The sequence below is a fragment of the Symphalangus syndactylus genome, chromosome 13 (assembly GCF_028878055.3).
Source record: "Symphalangus syndactylus isolate Jambi chromosome 13, NHGRI_mSymSyn1-v2.1_pri, whole genome shotgun sequence".
Classification (NCBI taxonomy): domain Eukaryota; kingdom Metazoa; phylum Chordata; class Mammalia; order Primates; family Hylobatidae; genus Symphalangus; species Symphalangus syndactylus.
This window is the reverse complement of record NC_072435.2, coordinates 63,676,720-63,704,338: the sequence shown is the minus strand read 5'-3', so window position 1 is coordinate 63,704,338 and position 27,619 is coordinate 63,676,720. Positions and strand designations below refer to the sequence as shown.

General features: G+C 37.4%; 1 protein-coding gene across 8 annotated transcripts in view; it reads left to right on the top strand.

Annotated features, from left to right (window-relative positions):
• Nucleotides 1-25,104, top strand: part of MDM1 (Mdm1 nuclear protein) — a 37,662-nt gene extending 12,558 nt beyond the window's left edge. For 2 of the 8 annotated variants that reach the window (XM_055236775.2, XM_055236772.2), the window contains 8 exons: nucleotides 3,267-3,296; nucleotides 3,620-3,795; nucleotides 4,604-4,918; nucleotides 6,116-6,225; nucleotides 6,317-6,426; nucleotides 17,122-17,374; nucleotides 22,704-22,763; nucleotides 24,301-25,104. In XM_055236775.2, the coding sequence (XP_055092750.1) occupies nucleotides 3,267-3,296; nucleotides 3,620-3,795; nucleotides 4,604-4,918; nucleotides 6,116-6,225; nucleotides 6,317-6,426; nucleotides 17,122-17,374; nucleotides 22,704-22,763; nucleotides 24,301-24,413 (1,167 nt within the window). In that variant the 3' untranslated portion in view covers nucleotides 24,414-25,104. The remainder of the gene's footprint in view (nucleotides 1-3,266; nucleotides 3,297-3,619; nucleotides 3,796-4,603; nucleotides 4,919-6,115; nucleotides 6,226-6,316; nucleotides 6,427-17,121; nucleotides 17,375-22,703; nucleotides 22,764-24,300) is intronic. The other 6 variants (XM_055236773.2, XM_063614202.1, XM_063614203.1 and 3 more) reach the window with 3 other exon arrangements.
• Nucleotides 25,105-27,619: the final 2,515 nt, after the last annotated feature.

Sequence of the window (27,619 nt, the reverse complement as noted above, 5' to 3'; positions counted from 1 at the left end):
ATTGTTGTTGTCAATTTAAGATAGACTTTTCAAGGTTTCCTATTATGATATCTTGGTAATGCTGCTTTTTTTGCATATTAAATACTATAATGGTGGTTGTAAATATTTAAATTAGTGGTATAGTTTGCCTTAATTTCTTTGAGAAAAATAATTCAAAAAGTAAATTGAAGTTGGAAAAGAATAAGAATTTTTAGCTAAGAAGTCAGTGATCATTGATGATAACAGTTTTAGTTGGCCAGGTTATAGACATTTAATATGGGCCATGTTTTACTTATATTTCTTGGAAGTCATTTACTGTAGGCATCTGATTATGAGGTTCCTAAATATAAGGTACAGTACTCCTTCATTTTCCCACTCCTAACATTTCAGGAAGGAGTGTATTCACACTCCTCAAATGCACTCAGACATAAGTGACTTTGTGGTTGGAATATTAACTCACTTTTTGAGTCACATTAGTTTTCGAGTCCATTTATCATCTTCATTTCTTTCTATGTTTGAGATACACTTTTTGAATCTGTTTATAGTCTAGTCACTGGAAATTCTATGCTAAGTCCCAGTTACCTCTCATAGAGCATTAGGGTGGTTGGTTTTATTTGCCCAGTCGTTGTATATTTGTCATCTCTATTATAATAACCACTTGACTATTGCTTTCTAAAATGCTCACTTAAGGGATTGTTTCTTAATAGTCAGCAATTAGAATTTTTTAGGTTCTATCCTCAGAATAATTACTTAATCTATGTTAAACTTCTTTTTTTCTTAATTGTTAGGTAATCTTTTCATCATCGATTGGTTGAGGTGATTTTATTCTAATGTGTCTTCCACAAATAGGACTGTGTTTCAAGATAAAGTCCTGCATTTGAGAGACGTCCTATAATTTGACAGACATTGTAAAGACTAGGTATAAAGTGACCCCTCATTTTGGGGGGATGGTTTTTGGGTAAAAAGGGTTTTTATCCCCAGTTTCTTGAGTTTGAATTTTCTGCATATGTTTTAAATAATTTAGTTGAACTCTTAATTTGGACAAAGAAATTCAGAAAAGGAAACATTCTACTTATAATTATATCATAATATATAATATGATAACATTACTTGACCCAGAAAGGTGTGTGTATGTTGTTTTGAGTTGGGAATGGTTTATTTCTATCCTTTTTAGTGGCTCTGGTAGTTGGCTGTAGGGATTGTTCTATTTAACATTGAGTTCATGCTATTGATTTTTTTCCTCCTCTTTTTAGTAGAACATACTACTTTGGAAAATGTCAGCCTTCTAATTTTTCATCTTAGTTTAGGGCTATAGATATTTAAAATCATATTTGTAAAATATTAGCACTAAGATTAATAAAGATTGTTGATATAGTAAATTTAAAGCACTTAGTTTTAAATGTCAGTAACAAATAGAACTGAATAAATCAAAGTCTTCAGAATTTTTGTGAAGTATAGTCTCCCCCTCCTTTCTAAATAAAGTTGACGTCAAATAAAACTGGATGACTGTGTACATGGAGGGTATTCATCCATCCTTTCATTCATCATGCATGGATAGATGGAGCTGCCTCTGCTGTCCCCTCCACCCCCACAGCCCTGCCACTCTACCCAACACAGTGCAGGACTGATTGGTCCCCCTTTTGAACTACTCCTTCAATTTACATTTCATTTCATTTGTTTATTATGGCATAGACCCCCATCAATATTATGATAATTTATGTACAGGTTGGCCTCCTGTCTCAGACTGTGAGCTCACTGAGTGCAGGGAGTTTCTTACTTATCTTTGGCTGCCATGTTTAGCTCAGGCATACCACTTAGTCTGCACTCAGGACAGGTTGTGGACTCAGTGCTTAAGTGCTACATTTTCCCTCACCTCAAGAAGTTCATAGGTTGTTGGAGGAGAAGGACATGTGCAATTAATTCCAGGAAAATTGAATATGTATTAATGGGGATGTGCACAAAGAACTCTGAGAACACAGAGGAGGAAGTGATGCTAAGGCACGTAGGTGATGGAGTGGCCATGAAACATTTGAAACATGGGGGCACTTATTGGCAATAAAATCTGGAGTATATTGAGGCACTTTATAACAAAGTTCCTGTGCATTCAGAGTACCCTGGTTAGAAGTTCAGTAGAGTTAATTCATGTACCTCACTTCTACCTGTTAAATGCAAAAGCCGCTGCTAGAAATTTTCTTTAAAGTTATAGGAGTTGATAGAAATGATAAATGAACATAGCTTTTTTTTTTTTTTTTTAGCAGTGAAGAAAATATTTCAAATTATCCTTTAGGAATTTTTTCAGGTATGGTTCATTAGAGTAGGACTCTGTTGGAATTATATGGTTTCTTATGCTATATAGGTGCTGTCTTTTGCTTTGGCCAATTCCCTAGAGATGTAACACTTTCATCTTTGCATTCAAAGTCGTACCTTGTTAAGGAGCTGAGAATATGTTTCTACGATTGTTTTTACATTGCCGTTTCATTTTTTGCTTTTTTTTTGCCCTGAAAGAAAAGCAATTCTAGAATAAAGATTTTCTGTCTTGATGATAAAAAAATTAGTGTTTTTGGAGAATAAATAAAGATATTGAACAGAATTTTAAGGGTAAAACTTCAACTTAATTTTTTTACATTGTGGAATTGTACTTGGAGAAGCCAGCAGGTGGCAGTATAATGTATGAAGTGAAAGGTTTCAAATGGATATAAAGGCTCCTTTTCATCAGAAAATGTTACTTGCATATTAAATAATTCATATCACTTTATTATTCATCAGAACTTTTTTAATCCTGTCCCTTTGCTGAGCATATTGCAATTATGATTTTATGGGCTATTATTTTAAATTATATATTTAGTACTTTTTTTTTTTAAAGTTGAGATTTTGCTGATTCCAAGGGAATATTGAGGAATTTGGAGAAGGAAGCCTCATAACCTCTTAACTCTCCCAGTGAGGGCTTCTGTAGCAGTAGTAGCTGTATATAAAGCCATGAAATACAGCTGGGTTAGGGATTTCTGGCGTGTAAGTACTCTTCCAGAGGTGGGGAAATAGGAATAATAGTTAGATTGCCTAATTTGTCTATCATCAGCAGCACCCTAGCCATGCAAGAATGTGGCTGGCTTTCAAGATAATAATAAGGTATCTTGGTTACTGAACTAATTACTAAAAATCCCAAGAAATATTGATTGACAAGTTTGGTAGATATTTAGAAGGGAGAATAATGTGTTTCATTGATTCCCATTAATATTCAATTATGGCATTAACCTATCATTAAGTGTGTTTCTGTATTCCTTCTCTAGGGTTCTCTAAATGCCATGTGGTATGCCGAGGTTGGTTGCTTTTGAGTTTTTAAAAACTATAATAATGCATAGATTACTTGTGTAATTTCAGTTGGAATAAAAAGTAGGTGTCAATATTTTTCTTAGCTGCTATGAATTTCTCCCTGCCTGCTGGTCTGAAATAAAATAACTGCATCATGCTTTAGCTTGATTGTTTTAGTTTTTGCTTAAATGCACAAAGTCTGATGACTGTATGTGGCTAATTTTGTCTTTGGTCCCTGGCTGTATTTATGCAATGTCTTTGATATGCTACTTGGTGCTATTTGTAAAGAAGCATTTACAATAGTATATGGTGTCTGAATTCTCCTGCATAGGTTAAAGAACTCCGAGAAAAGGCTGAGTTTTATAGGAAGCGAGTTCAGGGGACGCATTTTTCTCGGGACCATCTGAATCAGATTCTATCTGATAGCAACTGCTGTTGGGATGTCTCGTCAACCACAAGCTCAGAAGGAACCATTAGTAGCAACATCAGAGCATTAGATCTTGCTGGGTGAGATATTCTTTGTGGATGGCAAAAAAAGTTTGTTGAAGCTTATGTAGATCATAGAATGACATAGGAAAATGACCTGACTACTCAAAATTTGTCTCCTAGTCAAATGGAAATGTGGCAGCCATTTATTTCATTTTTATTCTCAGTGAAAAATAAAGCAATATAGATTGCTGTATTTGTGTACAAATAACACATAATGTAAATCTGGAAGGCTAGATTTTTATAATTTTTTTTGTTGGCAATTAATAGTGGAGTAGGGATGATTACATGGTAGATGTAAAAAGACCTTTAGAAGGTAACAAGAAAGTCAACAACGATAAAAAAAATAGAGACTGTAAGCTATTAATACATACCTATTATTCATTAATAGATTTTGTGGCTAATTCAGAACTTGGCTGCTGATTTTATGGAAGAACGCTCTGCTGTTTTGGGTTAAAATGAACATGATTTAATTATTTGTAAGCGAAAGTAATTGAAGAACTTAGACCATGGGGTCCTAGTTTATGTGTTTAAATGCCAGTTTAGGGCTAGATATCACTTGTGTCAGCAGATGTACACAAACGTGAAGGTAGAAGTAAAAGAACATAAATACATTTTGGAATATTTTAATAGAAACTCCAGATTATGACTTTCATTTATTTCGCTATAAAACAATTAGATTTCCTTCTTCAATACCTGAGTAAGGCAATATCTATGGAAAACATGTAGTTGTGAACAGTAGAAGGAAATGATGGACTCACTAAAATTGATATAGATTAGAAAAGTGCAAACTATTCACATTTAAAATAAAACCGATTTTGTTATGCAGAGATCCTATAAACCATAAGACTTTGCAGAAATGTCCTTCTACAGAACCAGAAGAAAAAGGAAATATCGTGGAAGAACAGCCCCAGAAAAATAACATGGAGAAATTGGGTGTGTCAGCTCCCACCATACCTGTTAGAAGGCGTCTGGCTTGGGATACAGAGAACACAAGTGAAGACGTACAGAAACAGCCCAGGGAGAAAGAGGAGGAGGACGATGAAGAGGAAAGGGACAGGAAAACGGGCAAGCAGGCTTTTATGGGAGAGCAAGAGAAGTTGGATGTACATGAGAAATCTAAGGCAGATAAGATGAAAGAAGGGTGAGAGTTTTAAATTACTCAGTATAGAGAAGCGTTATTTACATAGTTGATACGTATTTTGTTTTGTCACTAAATATAGTGGTTTACACTTTTGATCTTATGACTAATAAATTGCAGATTTTATTTCAACGTCACAAAGGAGGCACTGCTGTATGGTGAATAATTTGATTCACTCAGGTATTTAAGTCACTAGTGATTGGTAATTGAATACTTGAATTCTGGGCTACTTTGGGAGGAAGTAGTTAGGATTATTTTCATTTATGTCCTATAATTTATGGTGTGCCGGATTTGCAAATGTGTCTGGAAGAATGACTTTAAAGAAAAATCTGGTGTTCTTTAATATCAGATGATTCTACCAAAAAAGATAATGTTTTATAATATTTTTTAAAAAGTGATTTCTGAAAATAGCTAATTCCTGTTGTTTTATGTGTAAATTGCTTTGGGGAGTGGCTCTTCTCCACCTATGATAATAGTGCCTTTTGTCTATAATCTAAATCCCTTATTCATTCGTGGATGTTATGGAACTTGAGCCTTGATAAGAGGAAGGATTCTCTGCTGTGCTGGTGCTGACTTGCAGTGATTTTCCCCCTTTTCCAGTATTCAGTCACTTTTTTCTTTGTGGATTGTTTTTCTTCTATTGATATAGTTGGTATAGCTTGTAGTATTTTTTCAGTATTCTGTTTATTTTTGATCTTGTGCTTAGTTCTATTCATTATTGAAAATTTCAGTCACTTTTAACTGCATGTGGATTTGGTGGTTATTTTTTTCAGAAACAAAATGGCCTTCTCTTACAAGTTTTTTTTTTTTTTTTTTTGAGACAGAGTTTCGCTCTGTCACCCAGGCTGGAATGCAGTGGCGCGATCTTGTTTCACTACAAGCCCCACCTTCCGGGTTCACGCCATTCTCCTGCCTCAGCCTCCCAAGTAGCTGGGACTACAGGCGCCTGCCACCACGCCCGGCTAATTTTGTTTTTGTATTTTTAGTAGAGATGGGGTTTCACCATGTTGGCCAGGATGGTCTCGATCTCCTGATCCGCCAGCCTCGGCCTCCCAAAGTGCTGGGATTACGGGCGTGAGCCACCGTGCCTGGCCTCTTACAAGTTTTATACTTTATTATTGCACAATGATGGCAAAGTATTTTTTATCATATTTTCTGGAGGAAATGCTGTATAGATTCATAGATTGTTTCAATTTATAGGTCAGATTCTTCTGTATCCTCAGAAAAAGGAGGCCGGCTTCCTACTCCCAAGCTGACAGAACTTGGTGGAATCCAGAGGACTCATCATGATCTCACTACTCCAGCTGTTGGTAATCGGCAAACACCGTGCAGTTCTTATTTAACCTGCTTTTTCTACATGTTAATTTAGTGTAATTGAAACTGTCATCTTTATTTTTCCAGGTGGTGCTGTTTTAGTGTCTCCATCTAAGATGAAGCCTCCAGCCCCAGAACTGAGGAAAAGAATGACCTCTCAGGATTGTTTAGAAACTTCAAAGAATGATTTTACTAAGGTAAATATATTTTGGGGAAAAAAGCATCTCATCTAGGACTAATTATTGTAGACACATGTAATAAATGAATGATAGGTTAAGATTTTAGAGAATTGTGGCTATCATATGAGGAGATGATACTGCTAACCTGCTTTTAGTAAGGCAAAAGGCTTGACTTTTTTTCTGTGAGAAGCATTATGTTTTTGTTGATACACTTTCAACTTCGTCAGTAGTGACTCAATAGGAAGAGAAAGAAAACAATACTTTTATTGAGCATCTACTGTGTGACAGTTGTATTCCAGCTATGTTCCAGGCATTGTTTTAAGTGCTGGGGATATAGCAGAGAACAAACAGATAAAAATCATGGCCGTCATTGAACTTACATTCTAGTGGAGGAGGGAGACAATAAACAAAATAACCAGGTAAAATACATAGTATTTTAGATATTGATTAGTACTAAGGAGAAAAATAAAGCCACTGAAGTGAACAGGAAGTGGCCAGGGATGTCCTCGGTGCGAGAGTGGCATTTAAGCAGGATCTGAAAAAGGTAAGGGATTGACCTGTGTATGGATCTGGGAAGGTCTAGGTGACAAGAACAGTAAGTGCAGATCCCTCAGGTGAAGGGGGTACCTGCCTCCTTGAGGAATGGCTAGGAGGTCACTGTAGCTGGGAGAGAGTGAGAGAGAATGAGAGGGAGAGTAGTGTTGATAATGGGTTCAGAGACATAATGGGGTGCTAAATTGTGTAGGGCTTTGTAAATCATAGCAAAGATTTTGAATTTTTTTCTGTATGAAGTGGCAAGCTATTGGAAAGGCAGAGGAGTGACATGATTTTATTTAGCTTTTTTCCAAGGTCTTTCTGGCTGCTGTGTTGAGAATAGATAGTAGTAGAGCAAGAGCTGGGGCATAAAAACAGTTGGGAGTCACTTACTCTATCCAGGCAAGAGGTGATGGTTGTTTGGACCTTGGTGGTGGCAGTGAAGGTCATGTAAAGTTCAATTCTGGATACACATGGAAGATACAGCCAACAAGATTTGCTGATGGATAAGATCTGGGGTGGGAGAAAGAGAAAAATCAAGGGTGACTCAAGATTTTTGGCCTTAGCAATAAGGATGGAGTCGCCATTTAACTGAGTTGGAGAAGATGAAGAATTACATTCTGGACACTCTAAATTTGAGAAGCTTATTAAACATACAAGTAGACATGTTGAATAGGGAACTGACTATATAGGTTTGGAGTGTAAAGGAGAAGTTGGACTATAGGTACAGATTTGAGGCTCTTTATAGCTTAGGTGGGTCAGGTTTCTAAAGTATTGAGACTGGAGGAAATCATCAGGGGAGTGGGTGTAGATAGAGAAGAATAGTTGCAGACAGATCTAAGCCCCAGTTTTTTGATATTGGGAAGTTGAGGACTAGTCAGCAAAGGAGACTGAAGGAGAGCAGCCAGTGAGGTGGTGACAAACAAGAGACTGGTATCCTGGAGATGTCAAGGAGGAGGGAGAGTCAGTGCTACAGGATAGGTGAGTAAGATAGGACAATTGCTTATTGGATTTAGCAACGTGGAGTTCTTTGGTGACCTTGGTAAAGGGCATTTTTGGTGGAAGGAAGGGACAAAAGCCTAAGTGCAAGTGAATTCAAGAGAAAAAAGAGAAGAATTGGAGAAATCTGCCACAGATAATTCTTTGAAGTTTCTTTTCCAAGAAGGGAAGCAGAGTAATGCAGGAGTAGTTGAGGGAAGTGAGATCAAGGTGGAAGACATAACAGCATGTTTGTATGTTGACAAGAATAATTTTGGAGAGAGAAAAGTTGATGATGCAGGAGTGAGGGGATAGTTGTTGGAAAGATGCTGTTGAGTTGGAGAAAGGGCTTAGGATCTGGTGGAGATATGGAAGGGTTGGCTTTAGACACTGATTGTTTCTTTATTGTTACAAGAGGGAAAGCAGAATTCATGGGCACTGCTGATGAATGTAGGAAGATGTGATGGCAGCTTTTGGAAAACCTCTCCTTATTGCTTCTTGGTGACATGTGAAGAAAGGTCCTTGCTGAGAATAAGGCTGGGGAAGATGTTGGAGATTTGAGGAAAGTGAAGGCATAGAGTAGTCTTCTCAGAGAGTAGGACAGTGAGTGGGCCAGGGGAATGTGGGATATTTTAGGCCAATGTTAAGGGGCCATTTAAAGTTGGTGGTCACAAAGTTGGTGGCAGACCAGTCAGGAAGGGTTGTGTGCCTTTCTCCAGTAATGTTTGGCTGCAGAAGTATAAGATACTTTTATCAGATAGAGTTGGATTTACCTAGGGTTTTGAACTTGTCATGAGAATAAGACAAAGTGAGAAAAAGGGGAATGGAGTTGAGGTATATATGAAGAAGGGATTATAATGAGTTGGTGAGGGAAGGACACTGGGACTTGAGAACAGTGCAGAGGGGATAGGATCGGTGGATGGATGGTCTAGGTAAAATAAAAGACTTGTTGGAATTGGGGCACCCGTGGGGATTAGTTTTAAAGTTAGGAAATGGTGATCAGAAATTTAGGTTATGGAGAGGTTGCAGTTATCAGTAATGACACGGCTTAACATATAATCATGGGTGTAAGTGGTTGGAGTAGAATAGAGAACATTCAGAGAAAAGGTTGAAAATCTATAGGGAATTTTGCTGATGGCTGTTTGTGAATTTGAGTACAAAGTAGGAGTTTTCAGGGATTGGGAACAGGTGGGAGATGGGATCAGAGCACCCTCTACCTCTCGATCCCCAGTGCTTAGAACAGAGCCCAGCTCATAGCACATAACAGATTGAATGAATGTTATTGGAGTGACAGAATATCTAAACTATTTCCTGTAGCTTATGTATACATTGGTTTATTAAAGGAAATGTGAAATTAGGAATACAGTCAGAGGACTCATGAGAATCAGATCTTAGTGGACTGTTCTACTCCTCCTTAGAAATCCGGGCTGCCATCTGGAAGGTGTGAGCTTTTAGGCAACTGTATACACACAGCTGATTCAGCCAAAACGAGTGACTAATCCATATTTGCGGCTGGATTTGTATGTATTATTTTCACTTACTGTGGAATTAATTTATTGAATAATCTAAATAGAGTAATATCATCCCTCAGAATGTTAATGCCAATCTCTGTCTCACTGTGAGTACTATACACTTTTAACATTTTAATTACCAGCTCCTCTAAAATAAGTTTCTGGCCTGGTGTGGTAGCTCATGTTTGTAATCCCAGTACTTTGGGAGGCCGAGGTGGGCGGATCACATGAAGCCAGGAGTTCAAGACCAGCCTGGCCAACATGGGGAAATCTTGTCCCTACTAAAAATACAAAAATTAGCTGGGCGTGGTGGCAGATGCCTGTAATCCCAGCCATTTAGGAGACTGAGGAACAAGAATTGCTTCAACCCAGGAGGCGGAGGTTGGAGTGAGCTGAGATCAGATGCCACTGCACTCCAGCCTGGGAGACAGAGCAAGACTGTCTCCAAACCAATAAATACATACATATGTACATATGTATACAAGTTTATTATTGACATCTTGATTGGATATCCTTCCATGTGAATTTTCTGCGACCAGCACTACCAGGGACTATACCAGGAGCTAGCTAGATTTGGTTATTTCCCAGTGTCTACCCCTTGGTTACTGGTAGGCAGAGGAGTCACTAAACTTTGATATACACCATCAGTTTTTCCCCTTATATTCTCTTATAAAAGCATTGATAAGAAATTACGTTATTATTGTGTATAAAACCCATAGGTCATTCAATTTCCAATAAATTATCAGTATGTCCCAAAACTTTAGGGTAGAATTCTCATATTGGTTTGATCATCAGGAAGCATTTTCAAGTCTCAAAATTATATTAAAAACCCAAGTGTGGATTTGCTCACTTCATTCATTTAGCAGATTTACCCACATGCTGTGGCAATGAGAATGGATAGAAACAGACATGGTACATAATCTTATGAAACCTGCAGTCTGGTAAGGGAGATACATGTTAATCACACCAAAAAAGAAATGAAATTAAAACTATTAAAAGTTTAAAAATAAAAGTACTTAGTGCTATTCTGGAAGGAATTGGTCTAATCAGGGAAATCAGAAACTTTCTTGGAAGTCAATGATGCTTCTTTGAAAAAGTCATAATTGAGCTAAGATAAAGGAGAAGAGGAAGCATTGACCAGGAAAAAAGGATGGGGAGAAGGAGCATAGCATATGCCAAGATCTTGTGGAGAGAAACATTGTAGAGTTTGAGGAAACAAAGACCAATACAATGTGTGGCAGGGAGCCTGGTACAACATGAGGCTGGAAAACATGGCAACATTGGGATTTCTTTCTTTGTCTCAAGAGCAATGGTAAGCCATTGAAATATTTTAAGTATGGGAATTGTGATGGATATATGTTTTGCAAGATCTGTCCGGCTGCCATAGGAGGCAAGAGTGGGCTGTGAATACCCTTAAAAGGCCATTGCACTAGTCCACGTAGGAGGTGTTGGTAGCTTGGATGAAGGAGGGTAGGAATAGACAGAAGTGGATGAAACTGCACAATTGTGTAAGGGGAACAGTGTTAAGGTTGATGCTGGGTTGGATAATGGGGGATGAGAGACAGGGATGCCTGCTAAGTTTCTCGCTTGCCCAACAAGATTGATGGAGGTCCCATGCACTGAGCAAGAGAACTCTGGACAAAGAGCCTCTTTGGAGGGTAGTTTTATTTTCATTCATTCAATTCGGTATTTAATAGGCTCTTACCAAGTGCCAGGCACTGTTCTAGGATCTGGGGATTTATTGATAATCAAGTTAAAATCCCTGCCTTCGTGAAGCTTACATTTTCATTGGGAGGAATAGACAATTTTTTAAGAAAATAATTTCACGTAGTAGTAAGCTCTGTGAATTAAAACTACAGATCTCTAAGGGATGGGTAAGACAGCTTTAATTTGGACCATCAGGACAGGCACCTCTAAGGAGATGACATTTTAGCTGAGACCTGACTGATGAGGAAGGTGCCCATGCAGAGATATGGGGCAGAGATTGTTTTCCAGTTAGAAAGAACAGGGGCTGGGTGCAGTGGCTCACGCCTGTAATCCCAGCACTTTGGGAGGCCAAGGCAGGTGGATCACTTGAGGTCAGGAGTTCAACATCAGCCTGGCCAACACAGTGAAACCCTGTCTCTACTAAAATTACAAAAATTAGCTGGACGTGGTGGCACACGCCTATAGTCCCAGCTACTTGGGAGGCTGAGGCATGAGAATTGCCTGAATCCGGGAGGCAGAGGTTGCAGTGAGCCGAGATCGCACCACTGCACTCCAGCCTGGGCGACAGAGTGAGACTCCATCTCAAAAAAAAAAAAAAAAAGAAAGAACAAGTGCAAGTGTTCTTCCCTAGGGCAAGAACCCAGAGAGATTAAGAGTGTGGCTGGAGCCTGGAGAGGGAAGGGGAGAGGGCAGGAAATGAGATTAGAAAGGGAGGCCAAGTAAGGATCTTAGATGTTATTCTATTTTTTTTTTTTAATTTAATTTTATATTCACTTTTTTTTTTTTTTTTTTTGAGAGAGGGTCTCAATCTGTTGCCCCGGCTGGAGTATAGTGGTGCAATCTTGGCTCCCTGCAACCTCTGCCTTCCAGGCTCAAGGAGTTCTCATGCCTCAGCCTCCCAAATAGCTGGGACTACAGGCACCTGCCACCACATCTGGCTAATTTTTGTATTTTTGCATTTTGTCATGTTGGCCAGCTGGTCTTGAACTCCTGGCCTCAAGTGATCCACCTGCATCGGCCTCCTAAAGTGCTGGGATTACAGGTTACAGCCACCACATCTGGCCCATTTTTTGCTTTTTGAGACGAGGTCTTGCTCTGTTGCCCAGGCCGGAGTGCAGTTGTGTAATCATGGCTCATTGTAGCCCCAACCTCCTGGGCTTAGGCAATCCTTCCACCTCAGCCTCCTGAGTAGCTGGGACCACAGATATGTGCCACCATGCCTGCTAATTTAAAAAAAAATTTTTTTTTGTAGAGTTGGGGTCTCACTGTGTTGCCAGGCTGTTCTCAAACTCCTGGGTTCAAGCAGTCCTCCCTTCTTGGCCTCCAAAAGTGGTAGGATGATTACAGGCTTGAGCCACTGTGCCCAGCCTGAATTTTATTTTAGATTCAGAGGGTTCATGTGCAAGTTTGTTACATTGATATATTGTGTAATGCTGGGATTTGGGCTTCTATTGAACCCATCACCCAAATAGTGAACATTTTACCCAATACGTAGGTTTTCAACCCTTGCACCCCTCCCTCTCTTCCCCCTTTTGTAGTTGCTAGTGTCTGTTTCCATCTTTATGTTGTGTGTACCTCTTGTTTAGCTCCCACTTAGAAATGAGAATATGCAGTATTTGACTTTATGTTTCTATGTTAATTCACCTAGAATAATGGCCTCCAGCTGCATCCATGTTGTTGCAGTGGACATGATTTCATTCTTTTTTGTGGCTGCGCAGTATTCTATGGTGTGTATATGTACTACATTGTCTTCATCTAATCCACTATTGATGGGCACCTAGGCTGATTCCATGAGTTTGCTAATGTGAATTGTGCTGGAATAAACCTATAAGCGCAGGTCTTTTTCATAGAATGATTTCCTTTGGGTAGATACCCAGTAGTGAGATTGCTGGGTGGAATGGTAGTTCTAATTTTAGTCGTTTGAGAAATTTTCATATTGCTTTCTGCAGGGGTTGTGTTTCCTTTTCTCTGCATCCTTGCCAACATCTGTTATTTTTTGACTTTTTGATAATAGTCATTCTGACTGGTGTGAGATGATATCTCATTATGGTTTTGATTTACATCTCTCTGGTGATTAGTGATGTTGAGCATTTTTTCATGTTTGTTGGCTGCTTTGTCTTCTTTTAAGAAGTGTCTGTTCATGTCCTTCGCCCACCTTTTAATGGAGTTGTTTTTTTCTTGTTAAGTTCCTTATAGATTCTGGATATTAGTCCTTTGTCAGATATGTAGTTTGCAAATATTTTCTCCCATTCTGTAAGATGTCTGTTTACTCTGTTGATAGTTTCTTTTGCTGTGCAAATGCTCTGTAGTTTAAGTCCCAATTGTCAATTTGTTTTTGTTACATTTGTTTTTGAGTACTTAGTCATAAATTCCTTGCCTTAGCCAATGTCCAGAAGAGTTTTTTCTAGGGTTTCTTCTAGGATTTTTGTACTTTGAGGTCTTACATTTAAGTCTTTAATCCATCTTGAGTTAATTTTTGTATATGGTGAGAGATAGGGGTCCAATTTCATTCTTCTACATATGGCCAGCCAGTTTTCCCAGCATTTCCATTGTTCATTTTTTTTGTCATCTTTGTTAAAGATCAGATAGCTGTAGGTGTATGGCTTTATTTCTGAGTTCTCTTTTCTGTTCCATTAGTCTATGTGTCTGTTTGTTTACCAGTACCATGATGTTTTGGTAACTGTAACCTTATAGTATAGTTTGAAATCAAGTAATGTAATGCCTCCAGCTTTGTTCTTTTCTTTTTTTTCTTTTTTTTGCTTAGGATTGCTTTGGGCCCTTTTTGTTTTGCTTCCATATGAATTTTAGAACTGCTTTTTCTAATTCTGTGAAAAATGACATTGGTAATTTGATAGGAATTGCATTGAATCTGTAAGTTACTTTGGACAGTATGGCAATTTTAACAGTATCGATTCTTCCAATCCATGAGCATGGAATGCTTTTCCATTTGTTTATGTCATCTATAATTTCGTTCAGCAGTGTTTTGTAGTTCATGTGGAGATCTCTCACTTCCTTGGTTAGCTGTGTTCCTAGGTACTTTATTTTTGGGGCGCCATTGTAACAGGACTGTATCCTTGATTTGGTTCTCAGCTTGAATTATTGGTGTGTAGAAATGCTACTGATTTTTGCACGTTAATTTTTGTGTCCTGAAACTTTATACGAAAGTCATTTATCAGGTCTTTTGGAGGGATTGTTAGGGTTTTTTTTAGGTTTAGAATCGTATTGTGAGTGAACAGAGATAATTTGATTTCCTCTTTTTCTATTTAGATGCCATTTGTTTCTTTTTCTTGCCCAGTTGCTCTGAGTAGGACTTTCAGTACTATGTCAAATAGAGTTGGTGAGAGTGGGCATCCTTGTCTTGTTCTTAGTGGGGATGCTTCCAGCTTTTGCCCATTCAGTATGATATTGGCTGTGGGTTTGTCATAGATGGCTCTTATTATTTTGAGAGGTATGTTCCTTCATTGCCTAGTTTGTTGAGGATTTTTATCATGAAGGGATATTGGACTTTATCAAATGCTTTTTCTTCATGTATTGAGTTGATCATATGGTTTTTGTTTTTAATTCTGTTTGTGTGCTAAAACTCCTAAAATCCCTTATGTGCTAAAATTCCCTAAAATCAAGGAGAAAGGATTTCTCCTTAACACATTCTATGAAACCAGTATCATCCTGATACCAACATCTGGCAAGGACACAACAACAACAAAAAAGAAAACTGTAGACCAATATTCCTGATGAACATAGACACAAAAATCCTCAACAAAATACTATCAAACTGAATCCAGCAGCACATCAAAAAGATAATTCATTATAATCAAGCGGGTTTATTCTCTTGGATGTTGTTCTAATGTCACTGGGAAACTTCTGGAATATCAGAAGCAATAAAGCAAATAGGATATGATTCACAGGGTAAATCAAGTCACTGTGGCTCCTCAGTGGAGAACTGCTGTACACAGGGCTGAGTAGAGCAGTGAGGCCTATTGGCCTTTTGAGGCTTTAGGCTCAAAAACAGGTCACAGAATCAGTTATGTTAAACCTGGGAACCACATGTCTTTTATTTTACAGGTTTCTTTCTGGTGTTTTCAGCAATTGTAAAACCAATTTTACAGAGATCACAAATTTTGTTCATATATATAGAAAAAGGAAAGAAAGAGAACAGTTTCTCTTTGGAATTATTTGTATTGTACTAAGTGATACTTGTTTAAAAAGGAAAGCAAGTGGAAGATTTGTGGTTTTATCCTGCATATTGATTTGAAGTATGTTTATTGGTTGAGACCAACAGCCCTAGGCCACTTTGAAGCAATAAGCTCTGCAACTACAGAAAATGATATCTAAGTTTAGAAAGTAATGTTTTGAATGTTACATTGATAGAATCAAAGATAATAAGTGAAGGCAACAATTACAAGAAATCAGGAAAGTTTGGAACTGTATTTGATTTTACTGGGTTGCCTTGTTTTGTTTTTAATTTAATTTAAATTGTTTTTTTAATAAACAGAGATGGGGTCTCGCTATGTTGACCAGGCTGGTCAAACTCCTGGCCTAAAGTGATCCTCCCATCTCGGCCTCCCAAAGTGCTAGGATTACAGGCATGAGCCACTGCACCTGGACTATTTTTATTTTTATTTTTTGAGACAGTCTCTCTCTGTTTCCTGGCTGGAGTGCAGTGATGCAATCATGGCTCACTGCAATCTCTGCCTCCCCAGCTCGAGCAATTCTTGTGCCTTGGCCACCCAAGTATCCGGGATTACACGTGTGTGCCACCACACCCGGCTAATTTTTGTATTTTTATTAGAGATGGGTTTCAGCCTGTTGGCCAGGCTGATCTTGAACTCCTGGCCTGAAATGATCCTCCCGTCTTGGCCTCCCAAATTGCTAGGATTACAGGCATGAGCCACTGTGTCCAGCTAGCTGCCTTCTTTTAAAAAGTAAAATTGTTAGTGACTTTTAGGACAGTGATACGTAGTCATTGTGGAAAACAGCAAATACTGACCAAACTAAAAAAGGTAAATATCTCACATGTACTGTTCAGGGACATCCACTGTTAAATTTTGGAGGTATTTAGGTATATATGTGTTAGTATATTTGGTTATTTGTTTATCATACTGTAGAAAGGTTTTATAATCTATTTTTAGCACTGTTAACATATTTTCACATCATGAAATATTCATAATCTTATTTTTATGGAGACATGTGCAATCTATAGTCACACCATAGTTTTTTAAAACCAGATGCTTATTGTTAAAATCTAATTTTTATTCAGGTTTCTATTGTTATTTTTTAATCTGTTTTGAAGAAATACTGTAAAGAAATCCATCCGTAGCTACATTTTTGTTTATATTATTTTGTGTTTGTAACTACTCCCCACGTATTATTGTGTAGTCAAAGAAGTCAAAGAACACTAAATTTTAAGGCTTCTGCTATGTTTTGCCAGCCTCTCAGAAAGATTATACTCCCAATAGCAGTCTATGATATTGCCAGTTTCCTATATCCTTGCCAGCTCTGGTATCATTGTTCTTTTAAAAATTAATTTTTGAAATTTGGTATGTGAAAAATTAATATCTCAGTGCTTTCATTTTATAATTATTTGATCATTAGTAGGGTAGAATACGTTTGCTGTTTGTGATTTGTGTGTATATTATATGAATTGCTTATTCATACCCTTTTTCTACTTTTTAATTAGATTTATAGTTTTCTTACTGCTTTTAAAGAAATACTTATGTAGCAATGATAATTCATTGTCAGTCATAAAAGTTGTATATTTTTTTCCAAGTTCTGCATTTTTCTTTTAATTTTTAAAATGTCTACATATTTTGTTTATATAGCCAAGTCTGTTTGTCTATATCATATCTTCCCCACATAGAGGTTGCATAAATTCTCTCATATTTCTCCTTCTGCTTTTTGGTTATGTTTTTAGCATTTAAATGTTTGGCTTATTTATTTACATATCTACACATAGGCATCTTTTTTCTTTTTTTTTGTCATTTAGAAAGAAAGTCGTGCTGTATCCCTACTGACTTCTCCAGCTGCTGGTATAAAAACAGTTGATCCTCTGCCTTTGCGGGAAGATTCTGAAGACAATATCCCCAAATTTGCTGAGGCAACTCTTCCAGTTTCAAAAATTCCAGAATACCCAACAAATCCCCCTGGAAAGTCGACTTCTCCACCACATGTTCCATCCTACTGGCATCCCTCTCGTCGAATTCAGGGCTCTCTTAGAGATCCAGAGTTTCAGCACAATGGTAATTATTTTGGTTTTAATTTTTTGTCTTTTAAAATAAAGTGTTATACTGATAGGTACAAAGGCTAAGAATGCACTTTATGTTAATAAATCAGTTATTTAGTATTTTTGGTTAATGTATTAATAAGATTTCTTTAAATAGGAAAAATCCCTCCTTGGGACCAATTGTGCTGCACCTAAGTTCACTTTTTGCTGTTATGTATGTGTGAGATGTCTCTCAAGTTCTTATTCATACACATACAGGGAATCCACTAGATAGATGCCAGTAGCACCTCTTCTCTGGATGTGACAACCAAAAATGTCTCCAGACATTGCCAAATGTTGCCTGGGTGTAGAATTCACGGTCAGAAATGACTTTCCTTTAGTGTTAGCAGGCATTGCTCAGCTCTTTTCTAGCTTCCATCGTTAATGTTAAGAAGTCAGATGCTCCTTTTATTCCGGATCTTCTATATGTGGTGTTTTCTTTCTGGCAGCTTTTGGGATCTTCTCTTCATATCTAATGTTCTGAAATTTTATGATGTGCCTCTGAGAGAGTATTTTTTTTTTTATTCATTTTGCTGGTACTCCATAGACCTTTCAGTCTGGAAAATTCTCACTTCTGGAACATTTTCTTGAATTATTCGTCAAAAATTTCCTCTCCTGGCCGGGCACAGTGGCTCATGTTTGTAATCCCAGCACTTTGGGAGGCCAAGGCGGGCGGATCACTTGAGGCCAGGAATTTGAGACCAGCCTGGGTCACATGATGAAACCCTGTCTCTACTACAAAAAAATTAGCTGGGTGTGTTAGTGCACGCCTGTAATTCCAGCTACTTGGGAGGCTGAGGCATGAGAATTGCTTACGTTTGGGACGAAAAAAAAAAAAATTCTCTCCTTTCTCTGTTTCCTCTTTCTAGGGCTCCTATTCAGATATTGGACATGATTTTATTTTTTATCATACCTCTCCTGTTTTCCATCTGTGTCTTTAAATTTGAAAGGGTTACTAATTTTTATCTTCTGTCTTTTCTGTTATTAAAAATTTTTATTTCAATAGCTTTTGAGGTACAGGTAGTTTTGGTTACATGGATGTATTCTATAGTGGTGAATTCTGGATTTTAATGCACCTGTTACCCAAGCAGTGTACACTGTACCCAACATGTAGACTTTTATCCCTTCCCCCACCCCAAGTCCCCACAGTCTATCATATCACTCTGTATGTATTTGTGTCCTCATAGCTTAGCTCCCACTTATAGGTGAGAACATGCAGTATTTGATTTTTCATTCCTGAGTTACTTCATTTAGAATAATGACCTCCACCTCCATCTTAGTTGCTGCAAAAGACATTATTTCATTCCTTTTAATGGCGGATTAGTATTCCGTGGTGTTCCTATTTCTCTAGTTCCTTGAGGTGTGATACTAGGTTGTCAGTTTGTGCTCTTTCAGACTTTTTAAGATAGGCATTTAATGCTATAAACTTTTCTCTTAGCATTGCTTTTGCTGTATCCCAGAGGTTTTGATAACTTGTGTCACTGTTACTCATTTCAAAGAATTTTTGAAGTTCCATCTTGATTTCATTGTTAACCCCAAAATCATTCAAGAGATTATTTAATTTCTATGTATTTGTATAGTTTTGAGGGTTCCTTTTGGAGTTGATTTCTAGTTTTATTCCACTGTGGTCTGAGAAGATAATTGGCATGATTTTCTTAAATTTATTGAGACTTGTTTTGTGGCCTGTCATGTGGTCTATTTTGGAAAATGTTCCATGTGAAATGATGAGAAGAATGTATATTCTACAATTGTTGGGTAGAATGTTTTGTAAATATCTGTTAAGTCCATTTGATCTAGAGTATTGTTTAAGTCCATTGTTTCTTTGTTGACTTTCTGTCTTAATGATCTGTCTAGTGCTGTCAGTGGAGTATTGAAGTCCCTCGCTATTATTATGTTGCTGTCTACTTCATTTCTTAGGTCTAGTAGTAATTGTTTTATGAATGTAGGAACTCCAGTGTTAGGTGCATATAAATTTAGGACTGACTGTAATATCTTCTTGTTGGATTGACCTTTTTATCATTATATGATGACCTTTGTCTTTTTTTAAATAGTTGTTGCTTTAAAATCTGTTTTGCCTGATATGAGACTCCTGCTTGCTTTTGGTTTCCATTTGCATGGAATATCTTTTCCTACCCCTTTACCTTGAGTTTATATGAATCTTTGCATGTTAGATATTTGGTTTGTGGTTTTTAATCATTCTGCCATTCCGTATCTTTTAAGTGGAGCATTTAGGCCATTTACGTTCAATGTTAATATTGAGATGTGAGGTACTGTTGTATTGACTGTGTTAGTTGTTACTTAGATACTTTGTTTTTTCTGTTGTGTTGTTTTATAGGCCCTGTGAGCTTTAAGCTTTCAGGTGGTTCCGTTTTGTTGCATATCAAGCTTTTGTTTCAAAATTTAGAACTCCTACTTAGCATTTCTTGTAGTGCTGGTCTGGTAGTGACAAATTCATCAGCATTTGTTTGTCTGAAAAAGACTTTATTTCTCCTTCATTTATGAAACTTAGTCTTGCTAAACTAACAGAATTCTTGGCTGATAGGTATTCTGTTTAAGGAGGCTAAAGATAGGACCCCAATGCCTTCTGCCTTGTAAGGTTTCTGCTAGGAAGTCTGTTGTTAGTCTGATAGTTTTTCTTTTGTAAGTTACCTGATGCTTTTTGCCTCACAACTGTTACAATTCTTTCCTTCATCTTGACTTTAGATAACCTGATGACTATGTGCCTTGGTGGTGATCTTTATGATATCTATCTCTCTGGGAAATTTTTCATTCATATCCTGGTTTTTTTTTAAAATTTCCTTATGTTGGTTTTCACCTTTCTCTGGTAGCTCCTTGAGTAGCTTAATAATCAACCTTCTGAATTTGTTATCTGGTATTTCAAAGATCATCTTGGTTTGGATCAATTATTGGAGAGCGAGTGTGATCTTTTGAGGGTGTTATAGAATCCTGTTTTGTCATATTACTAGAATTACTTTCTGGTTCCTTCTTTTTTGGGTAGACTATTCTAATTGTTCTCAAATTTATTTTTGATTTGATTATGTGTGGTTTTTAAAAATTTTTTTCCCCTCTTAAGAATGTGACTTTAATGATTATAATTTGTTATAGTTTAATTTGGTTCTTGGTGCTTTTAGGGGTGAAGAGTCTTTATAAGTTCTTTGGTTATAGAGAGTCTTTGTATGATGGCTTCCTCAGATGCTGGTTGTAGTAGCTGTGTACTCAGTGTGTGGGCAAGTTCACTGTCTCCTGTGGGGTTGGAATGACAGAGGTCTCTTGAAGCTTATCTCATTCCCCTGTGGCGTGTACTTTTTTATTTATTTAATTTTTCTCCAGTATTTTGTTTACTGAGTTGATAGTTCAGGCTTCAGGCCATTAGCGGAGGTATCCCTGGGCAGGAACTTACTGTGGCTAAGGCAGGTGGGTGAATGCAATACCCACTGGTGGGCACAGGTCCCAGCCTTGATGAAGGTGGCTGGGGGAGCTCTCAGTTAGATGCAATGAGGTCTTATCAGGGTGAAGGGTGAGAGCCACCTCAGCTCCCCTGCCAGGCCAGCAGGAAAGCTATCCACCTCCCAGCCTCACTCATGTCCCAGTATCCCAGCTATTCAGATCAGACAGACACCTCTTTTTGTCTGTAGGAATGTTGACATTCCAAGTAGATAGAAATTGTGACTCTGCCTCTCGTACAAGCCTGCATCTGGGGAGTGCTCCTCCTGTGGGGAAGCAGTCACCCTGAAGTGTTCCAGGAAGGCTGTCTATAGGCACACCCGTACTGAGTCCTGTGGGAGAAGTCCCAGCTGTGTCTGCAGTGGTGGAAAAAAGACCCCTTCTCTAAGACCCTTCATGAGCACTAAGGCTGCCTGACTGTTGGGATGATGGGGCAGACTCCCTGCTGAGCCTAGCACTGCAATTGTGTCTCTGCCGAAAGAAACTTCCCACCAGTGGAAAGATCCGGGACTCCTGAGATTCCTTGGTTGTAGATAGTCTTAGGGGGCTGGCTTTCTTGCATGTTGGTTATAATAGTAGTGAACTTGTCACGTAGACAGATTCAGGACCACTGGTCAGCTAGAGTGTTGCAGGCAGTGGTGATAGCTGAGGTCAGGCACTGGTTTTCTCCATTCTGGGCACAGCGTTATTCTACCTAGAGATGATATAATGGACTGTGTCAGTTGGCCTCTAATCAGGAGGTGCTGCTTGCAAAAGAGCACCAGCTGCAGTAGTAGCAGTGGTATTCGAGCTTGCCCTGTGTTGCCCAGGGTGGGAGGTATTCTGGCTTCTCACACCTGGGCAGGGTTATAAAACTCCCAAAAGTTTGTCCTTTTTGTTAAGCCGTGGTGGGGCACAGCCAGGGAGGGGCTGGGTTAGGTGAGTCTGCTCTTTGACTCTTCACATGCTGTCTGTTAGTTTTTTAAAAAGATTTTTGCTCTTTTTAATTTCTAAGAATTTTTTAAACATTGCGTATTTCTTTTATACAGCATCCCATTCTTATTTCACGAATGGAATGTTTTATCTCTTTGAAGAGGTAAATGATACATATAATGCCTCTGTTTTGAATACAGTACCCCTGCCCACAGTTGAACCTGGTATCCTTCAGTCAAAGTAGCTCTGGTAAACTTTTAGAGATGAAACTTCCATGCCTCTTTTGGGAAAGAGGTAACTACCCAGCTGTGCAAATTTAAAGGAGGACCTGGCATATTAACTATTTTTGTAAAAAGATATTTAGCCAGCTTCCTGGTTCAGTCTTCCCTTCACTCCAACTTTCAGTGGTACTCAGTACGCCCAAACCCAGAGCCATCAGGGGAACAAGTTGGTTGTTTCTTGGTTTCACTCTTCTGCTAGCTTAAAATTCCACTTACTTGGGTATAGTTACATACTCAGTGCCCTTCCATTTGCTTTCCATGTTCCAAAAAGTTTCTTGCTGTCTTATTTGCTCCCATTCTCTTTGTCCTATGAGTTTGTTGTTCTTGTAAATGTGTGTATTTAATTTACCATCTCTAATCAGAAGCCTACTACATTTCTTTAAAGTTAGAATAGATCAATATTATCATTGGAAAGAATATTAGGAAGTTATCCATAGTTTGTTTACATGCTTGCTAAGTGCATTATAAATTATGAATGGCCCTTTTATGGCAATTTCTATTAAGATATAAAATTAATAAAATCTTTTTTATTTCTTAAACCTTTACTCACATGTAAGTTTGATAATTAATAAAATTTGTGACAGCCTTTTACTAACAGTTTAGTATATAATTGAGATAAGCTGTTCAGTGGCTTTTGAAGGATAATTTCTTCTGCCTTTTTTTTTTAAGTGGGAAAAGCAAGGATGAACAATTTGCAGTTACCTCAGCATGAAGCCTTTAATGATGAAGGTATTTCAGTAGTCACGTAACATAAAAGTTTGAGTTCTAGTCTATGATAGTATAATAGCTTTACATTTGATTAGCGCTTTGTAGCTTATGAAGTACTTCCACAGATTTTTCATTAGATCCTTGAAACCCTGTGAGGGGGGGGGAGTGAAATTACCCCCATTTACAAATGAGTAAGCTGGGAGTAAAGTGGTAAAAAACTGTTCTAGGGCAAACATATAATAAGAGATTGTGCCTAACGTCACAGCTGAGGTCAGTGTTCTTTCTCTTTTTCCACCTTGTCTAGCTGGGGGCTCAGGAATTTGGCCTAGTGTTACATCTATCTTTTAAAAAAATGCCTATATATTTTTGTCAATTTTCCATGGTCAAATACATGATTAGAGAAAATTGACATTATTCTTTTTTGTTGTTTTGTTTTGTTTTGTTTTGTTTTTGAGACGGAGTCTTGCTGTGTCACCAGGCTGGAGTGCAGTGGTGCGATCTCTGCTCACTGCAACCTCTGCCTCCCGGGTTCAAGCGATTCTCCTGCCTCAGCCTCCCAAGTAGCTGAGATTACAGGTACCCGCTACCACACCTGGCTAATTTTTGTATTTTTAGTAGAGATGGGGTTTCACCATGTTGGCCAGGATGGTCTCAAACTCCTGACCTTGTGATCCGCCCACCTCGGCCTCCCAAAGTGCTGGGATTACAGGCATGAGCCACCACGCCCAGCCTTTTGTAGTTTTTATTCTGACATTTATTTGCTTATAATAGTGGCAGGAGGAACTTGAATTCAATATGAATCCTAAGAAGTATGGAATTACTGAACTTATAAATTTTGAATTGGAAGTAAATTTAAATTTCATACTCTGTATCATACATTAAAGACTTTCTTTCCGTTTAGCAGGTTTAGGACTTTTTGTTATAATTCATTGAGCTAGAAATCAAGTTGTATGTTTTGAAATGCAAATGTCTGGCAACTTTGAATCCAGTCCTGTTTTCTTTCTAATGGAAGAATAGTGTCTATAAATAATCTTATAAAAGATTTGCTTACTCAGAATGAGGAATTTCAGTACTAATGACAGGTAGCATATTAAAGTCAAACATTATTTCTACATTTAGTGAGATTATTTTAGAAATGTGATATAAATACCATGTTAAGGTATGGCATTTTGTTTTTAAAAAGTTTAGAAAAGCTTTTTGCTCAGAATAGCTGTGCTTTTTAAAGTAGAATAAAACAGTATTATGATGAATTATTTTCAAGTAATACCGAAATCGTAGGCCATGTGCTCTGTTAATGACAGGGGATTTCAGGAAGGAAAAAAATTTAACGTTAAATTTTAACATTAAAAGGTTTGATTTCTATGTATGATACACCTGGAAAACTACTGTGAGGTATCATGAGAATGTTAATATCTTACATTTCAGTAGATTACTTTTTTTCCTGACTAACTTGACATTGATACACAGTTTGATGCTTTTAATTTTCTGTTATATAAAACATAATATTTAATAGATATTTTTGGTACTGAATATAATCTTGGGATTTTTTTCATTGCAGATGAGGACAGATTGTCTGAGATTTCTGCTCGCTCTGCAGCTTCTAGTCTCCGGGCTTTTCAAACTCTGGCACGAGCTAAGAAAAGGAAGGAGAATTTCTGGGGTAAAACGTAAACCTAGTTGAGTTGCCTTTATCTAAGGAAACATTGGCATAATTTTTCTTTATTGCATACTGTGTTAAAATTTTTTGAGTATTTGAATTTTTTCCGAACATTTTCTACTTTGAAATATTTAATTTCCAATAGAACAGTTTACTTGGAAATTTTTAACATAGGCTTATACAAATTTAACTTTTAAATAATTCTTTTTACGTCTATCCCAGAGTACAAAGACCTAGACTATTGAATTCTTCACATGTTGTAACTTTTGTAATAGGTGTCATGGATAGATTTTCACCTATCCAGAGAATATTCTAAAAAGATAAAGTGAAGTAAAAGTTAAGATCCCAGTGTGAAGTATATATTCCCCCAAGATTTGATATATGTATCTTTATAATTGATGATGTTGTAAGATGAATTTGTTGTTCCTTTAACCTTTGCTGTAGTGTTTCTTTTTATTTTAGTTCCTTCTATACGTGTTTGCAGTGTTAAGATAATTGTACTTTGAAAACACCAGCTGTATATATTTTTCTTATTTATGTAACAAAGTTTGCTGAAAGATATGTATATTTTTGATCTTTGAATGTATTCTATTTGTATAAGGACTTTGGCTTACATTTGAATAATGTCTAGATTTTGAAAAATTACCTGTATAATGGAGAATTAAAACTTTGTAGACATTTTGAAATAAAAATTGATCAAGTGTGTTTGGCTTCTGCAGAAGGTTATTACATGGAACAAATAATTATCTTGTAGAAGAATTCTACTCCTAACAGGTTAATGAAAAGTTATACTTGTTTTGCAGCTGTCAGAATGGAATGGAGCCAAGTCTATGATATTTTCACACAAATGTGAGACAGAGAATTTCCAAGGCAGACTCATTTACAGAAATTTAACACAAAACTTTTTAAATACATTTCTTCCCTCACAGGACATATTCTGTTGTCATACTGTTTATCTTACAAATTATGATAAATTTAAGTTTCTAAAAAATATGGATTTTACAACTATATTACATAAAATCTTTACAGTAATACATAGAAAGTACTGAAGCTAAAATATACAGAATATTCATGCTTATTGATTAGAAAACAAGTGAACAATCTGTTCTAAAGTGATAATTGGTCAAAAGTGTATTTGCAAATCATTGGTTCACAATAAGTTTGTTAAAGATCTTACATTATCATGAAGTCTTAAAGAACTGTAGGCATACAAATATTTGCCTGTCTTCCACTGACCTTTAAACTGGTTTGTTCATTAAAGGCTACTAAGGCATTAAATATGAAAATAAAAGTTTGAAATTAGAGTATAACTGGACTTTAGAACACAAATTGACTTCTATACATATCTGCACTGAGGCATATTAATTGTAAAATAGGTTTGGAACTTATCTCTCTAGACACATAGATGTATCATTGTCCTCTTCCTCAAAGGTTAGTTAAGTCTAGTTGGTTAGGACAGAGTTTTCAATGGCTGACCACTGAGGTATGGTAAAGAAGGGAATTAGAGCTAGCTTGCAGGGAATTTTGCATAACTCAGTCTATTCAAGCTATAGATGTAAAATCTGGGTACACCCATTGGAGTGAATCAAACCACATGAACTTGATCTATCAGGTGTTAGATGGATTAGGATATAGTTCTCATGGGGACAAGGTCATGACCCCAGTCTCTATGCAACAATTTAGCTCTGCAGTTATTGACTCCTTCTGTTAAAAACCCTATTCAGTGGCCCAGGGGAGAGAATAGTGTTGAGGGCCCAGTAGTGTTTTATCGCTCATACTAAGGGCAACTCAGAAGACATGCATTTGGGTTGGTGAGTAGTCTTAGTTACATGACAACTGCCCCTTGAGATTTGCTGGTATTCAGGAGCTGGGATTGCTAATTCAAATTTTTATTAGTTTTATTAAGGCATACTTTACAATAAACTGCAATTGTTAAAAAAAAATAGAGCTCAATGAGTTTGAATAGATGTACACATCTGTGAAACTAACACCACCATCATGATACATTATGTTTCCATCACCCCAAAAGTTTCTTCATATTCTTTTGCAGTCAGTCTGTCCTTCCACCCCTGGTCCCCAAGGCAACCAATAATCTGCTTTCTGTTGGTATAAATTAGTTTACAGGAATTTTATATAAATGGAGCCATCCTTTATGCCTGGCTTTTACTCAGCATAATATTTTTGAGAGTCATCCATGTTTTGGTGTGCATGTTGCCTCTTTATTCACTTGCTGGTGGACTTTGGGGTTATTTTCAGTTTGGGATTATAATGAATAAAACTGCTATCAGTATTGGTGTGCAAGTCTTTGTGTAGATAAATGCTTTCATTTCTCTGCAGAATATCCAGGTAATTCAGTTTTTATTCACCTTGAATATAACTTCTGCTTTGAGTATACAGTATATATCCAAATAAATATTATAAACTGGTAGCTTGGTCTTTCTGTCTGAATTAATATCTCACAAGCCACACTGGGGAGCCAACCGCAGAACTGCAACGGGCGGTTTTTCTAAAATGCATACACCTACCTGCTCTTTTCCCTGCCCCTCCCCCATCTTCACCCCAGGTGTTGAGATTCTGAGTGTATCCGTATATGAGAGCCCTTATAAAAATGCACCAAAACACATACATGGGAGGTTTCACATGTTAATTTCTGGTCTCATCTCTGGATCCCCATGGAATTCTGAACTCGAAATTAACCCTTGAAGGATGGTTTTGACGATTAAGGATAAATAACATGATAAATATGCTTGGTACATAGGAGGAAATGTTACCATGAGATTTAAGCATAAATATCCTCATTTTACAGATGGGAAAACAGATTTAGATGAAATAACTGGCCCAAGATCTGAAGGCTGGTGAATTAAATCTAGGTCTCCTTACTCGAAATCCACCCACGCTAACTCCTTTGAAGTGTGTATGCTAAAATTGCAAGTCCCACTGTGATTCAATTCTCTCTCTGGTTGATTCATTTGGGAGTTAATTTTCCACTTTGCCTTCTTGGAAGATAAATGTCTACCTTTTCTAGTCGGGAAAAAGAATATGTGAGCATTGAATTATTGTACAAGTGGATTCAACCAGAATGAAGGCAAACTAATATTCAAAATAAACTTGTCCTTATGTAGAGCAGTGTTCAGGTTGGCTACTTAGGGAGCTCAAGGATGGATTATATATTTTTCTTATAATTGTGCATGCACATATCAGACATCCAGAAAATATCCTG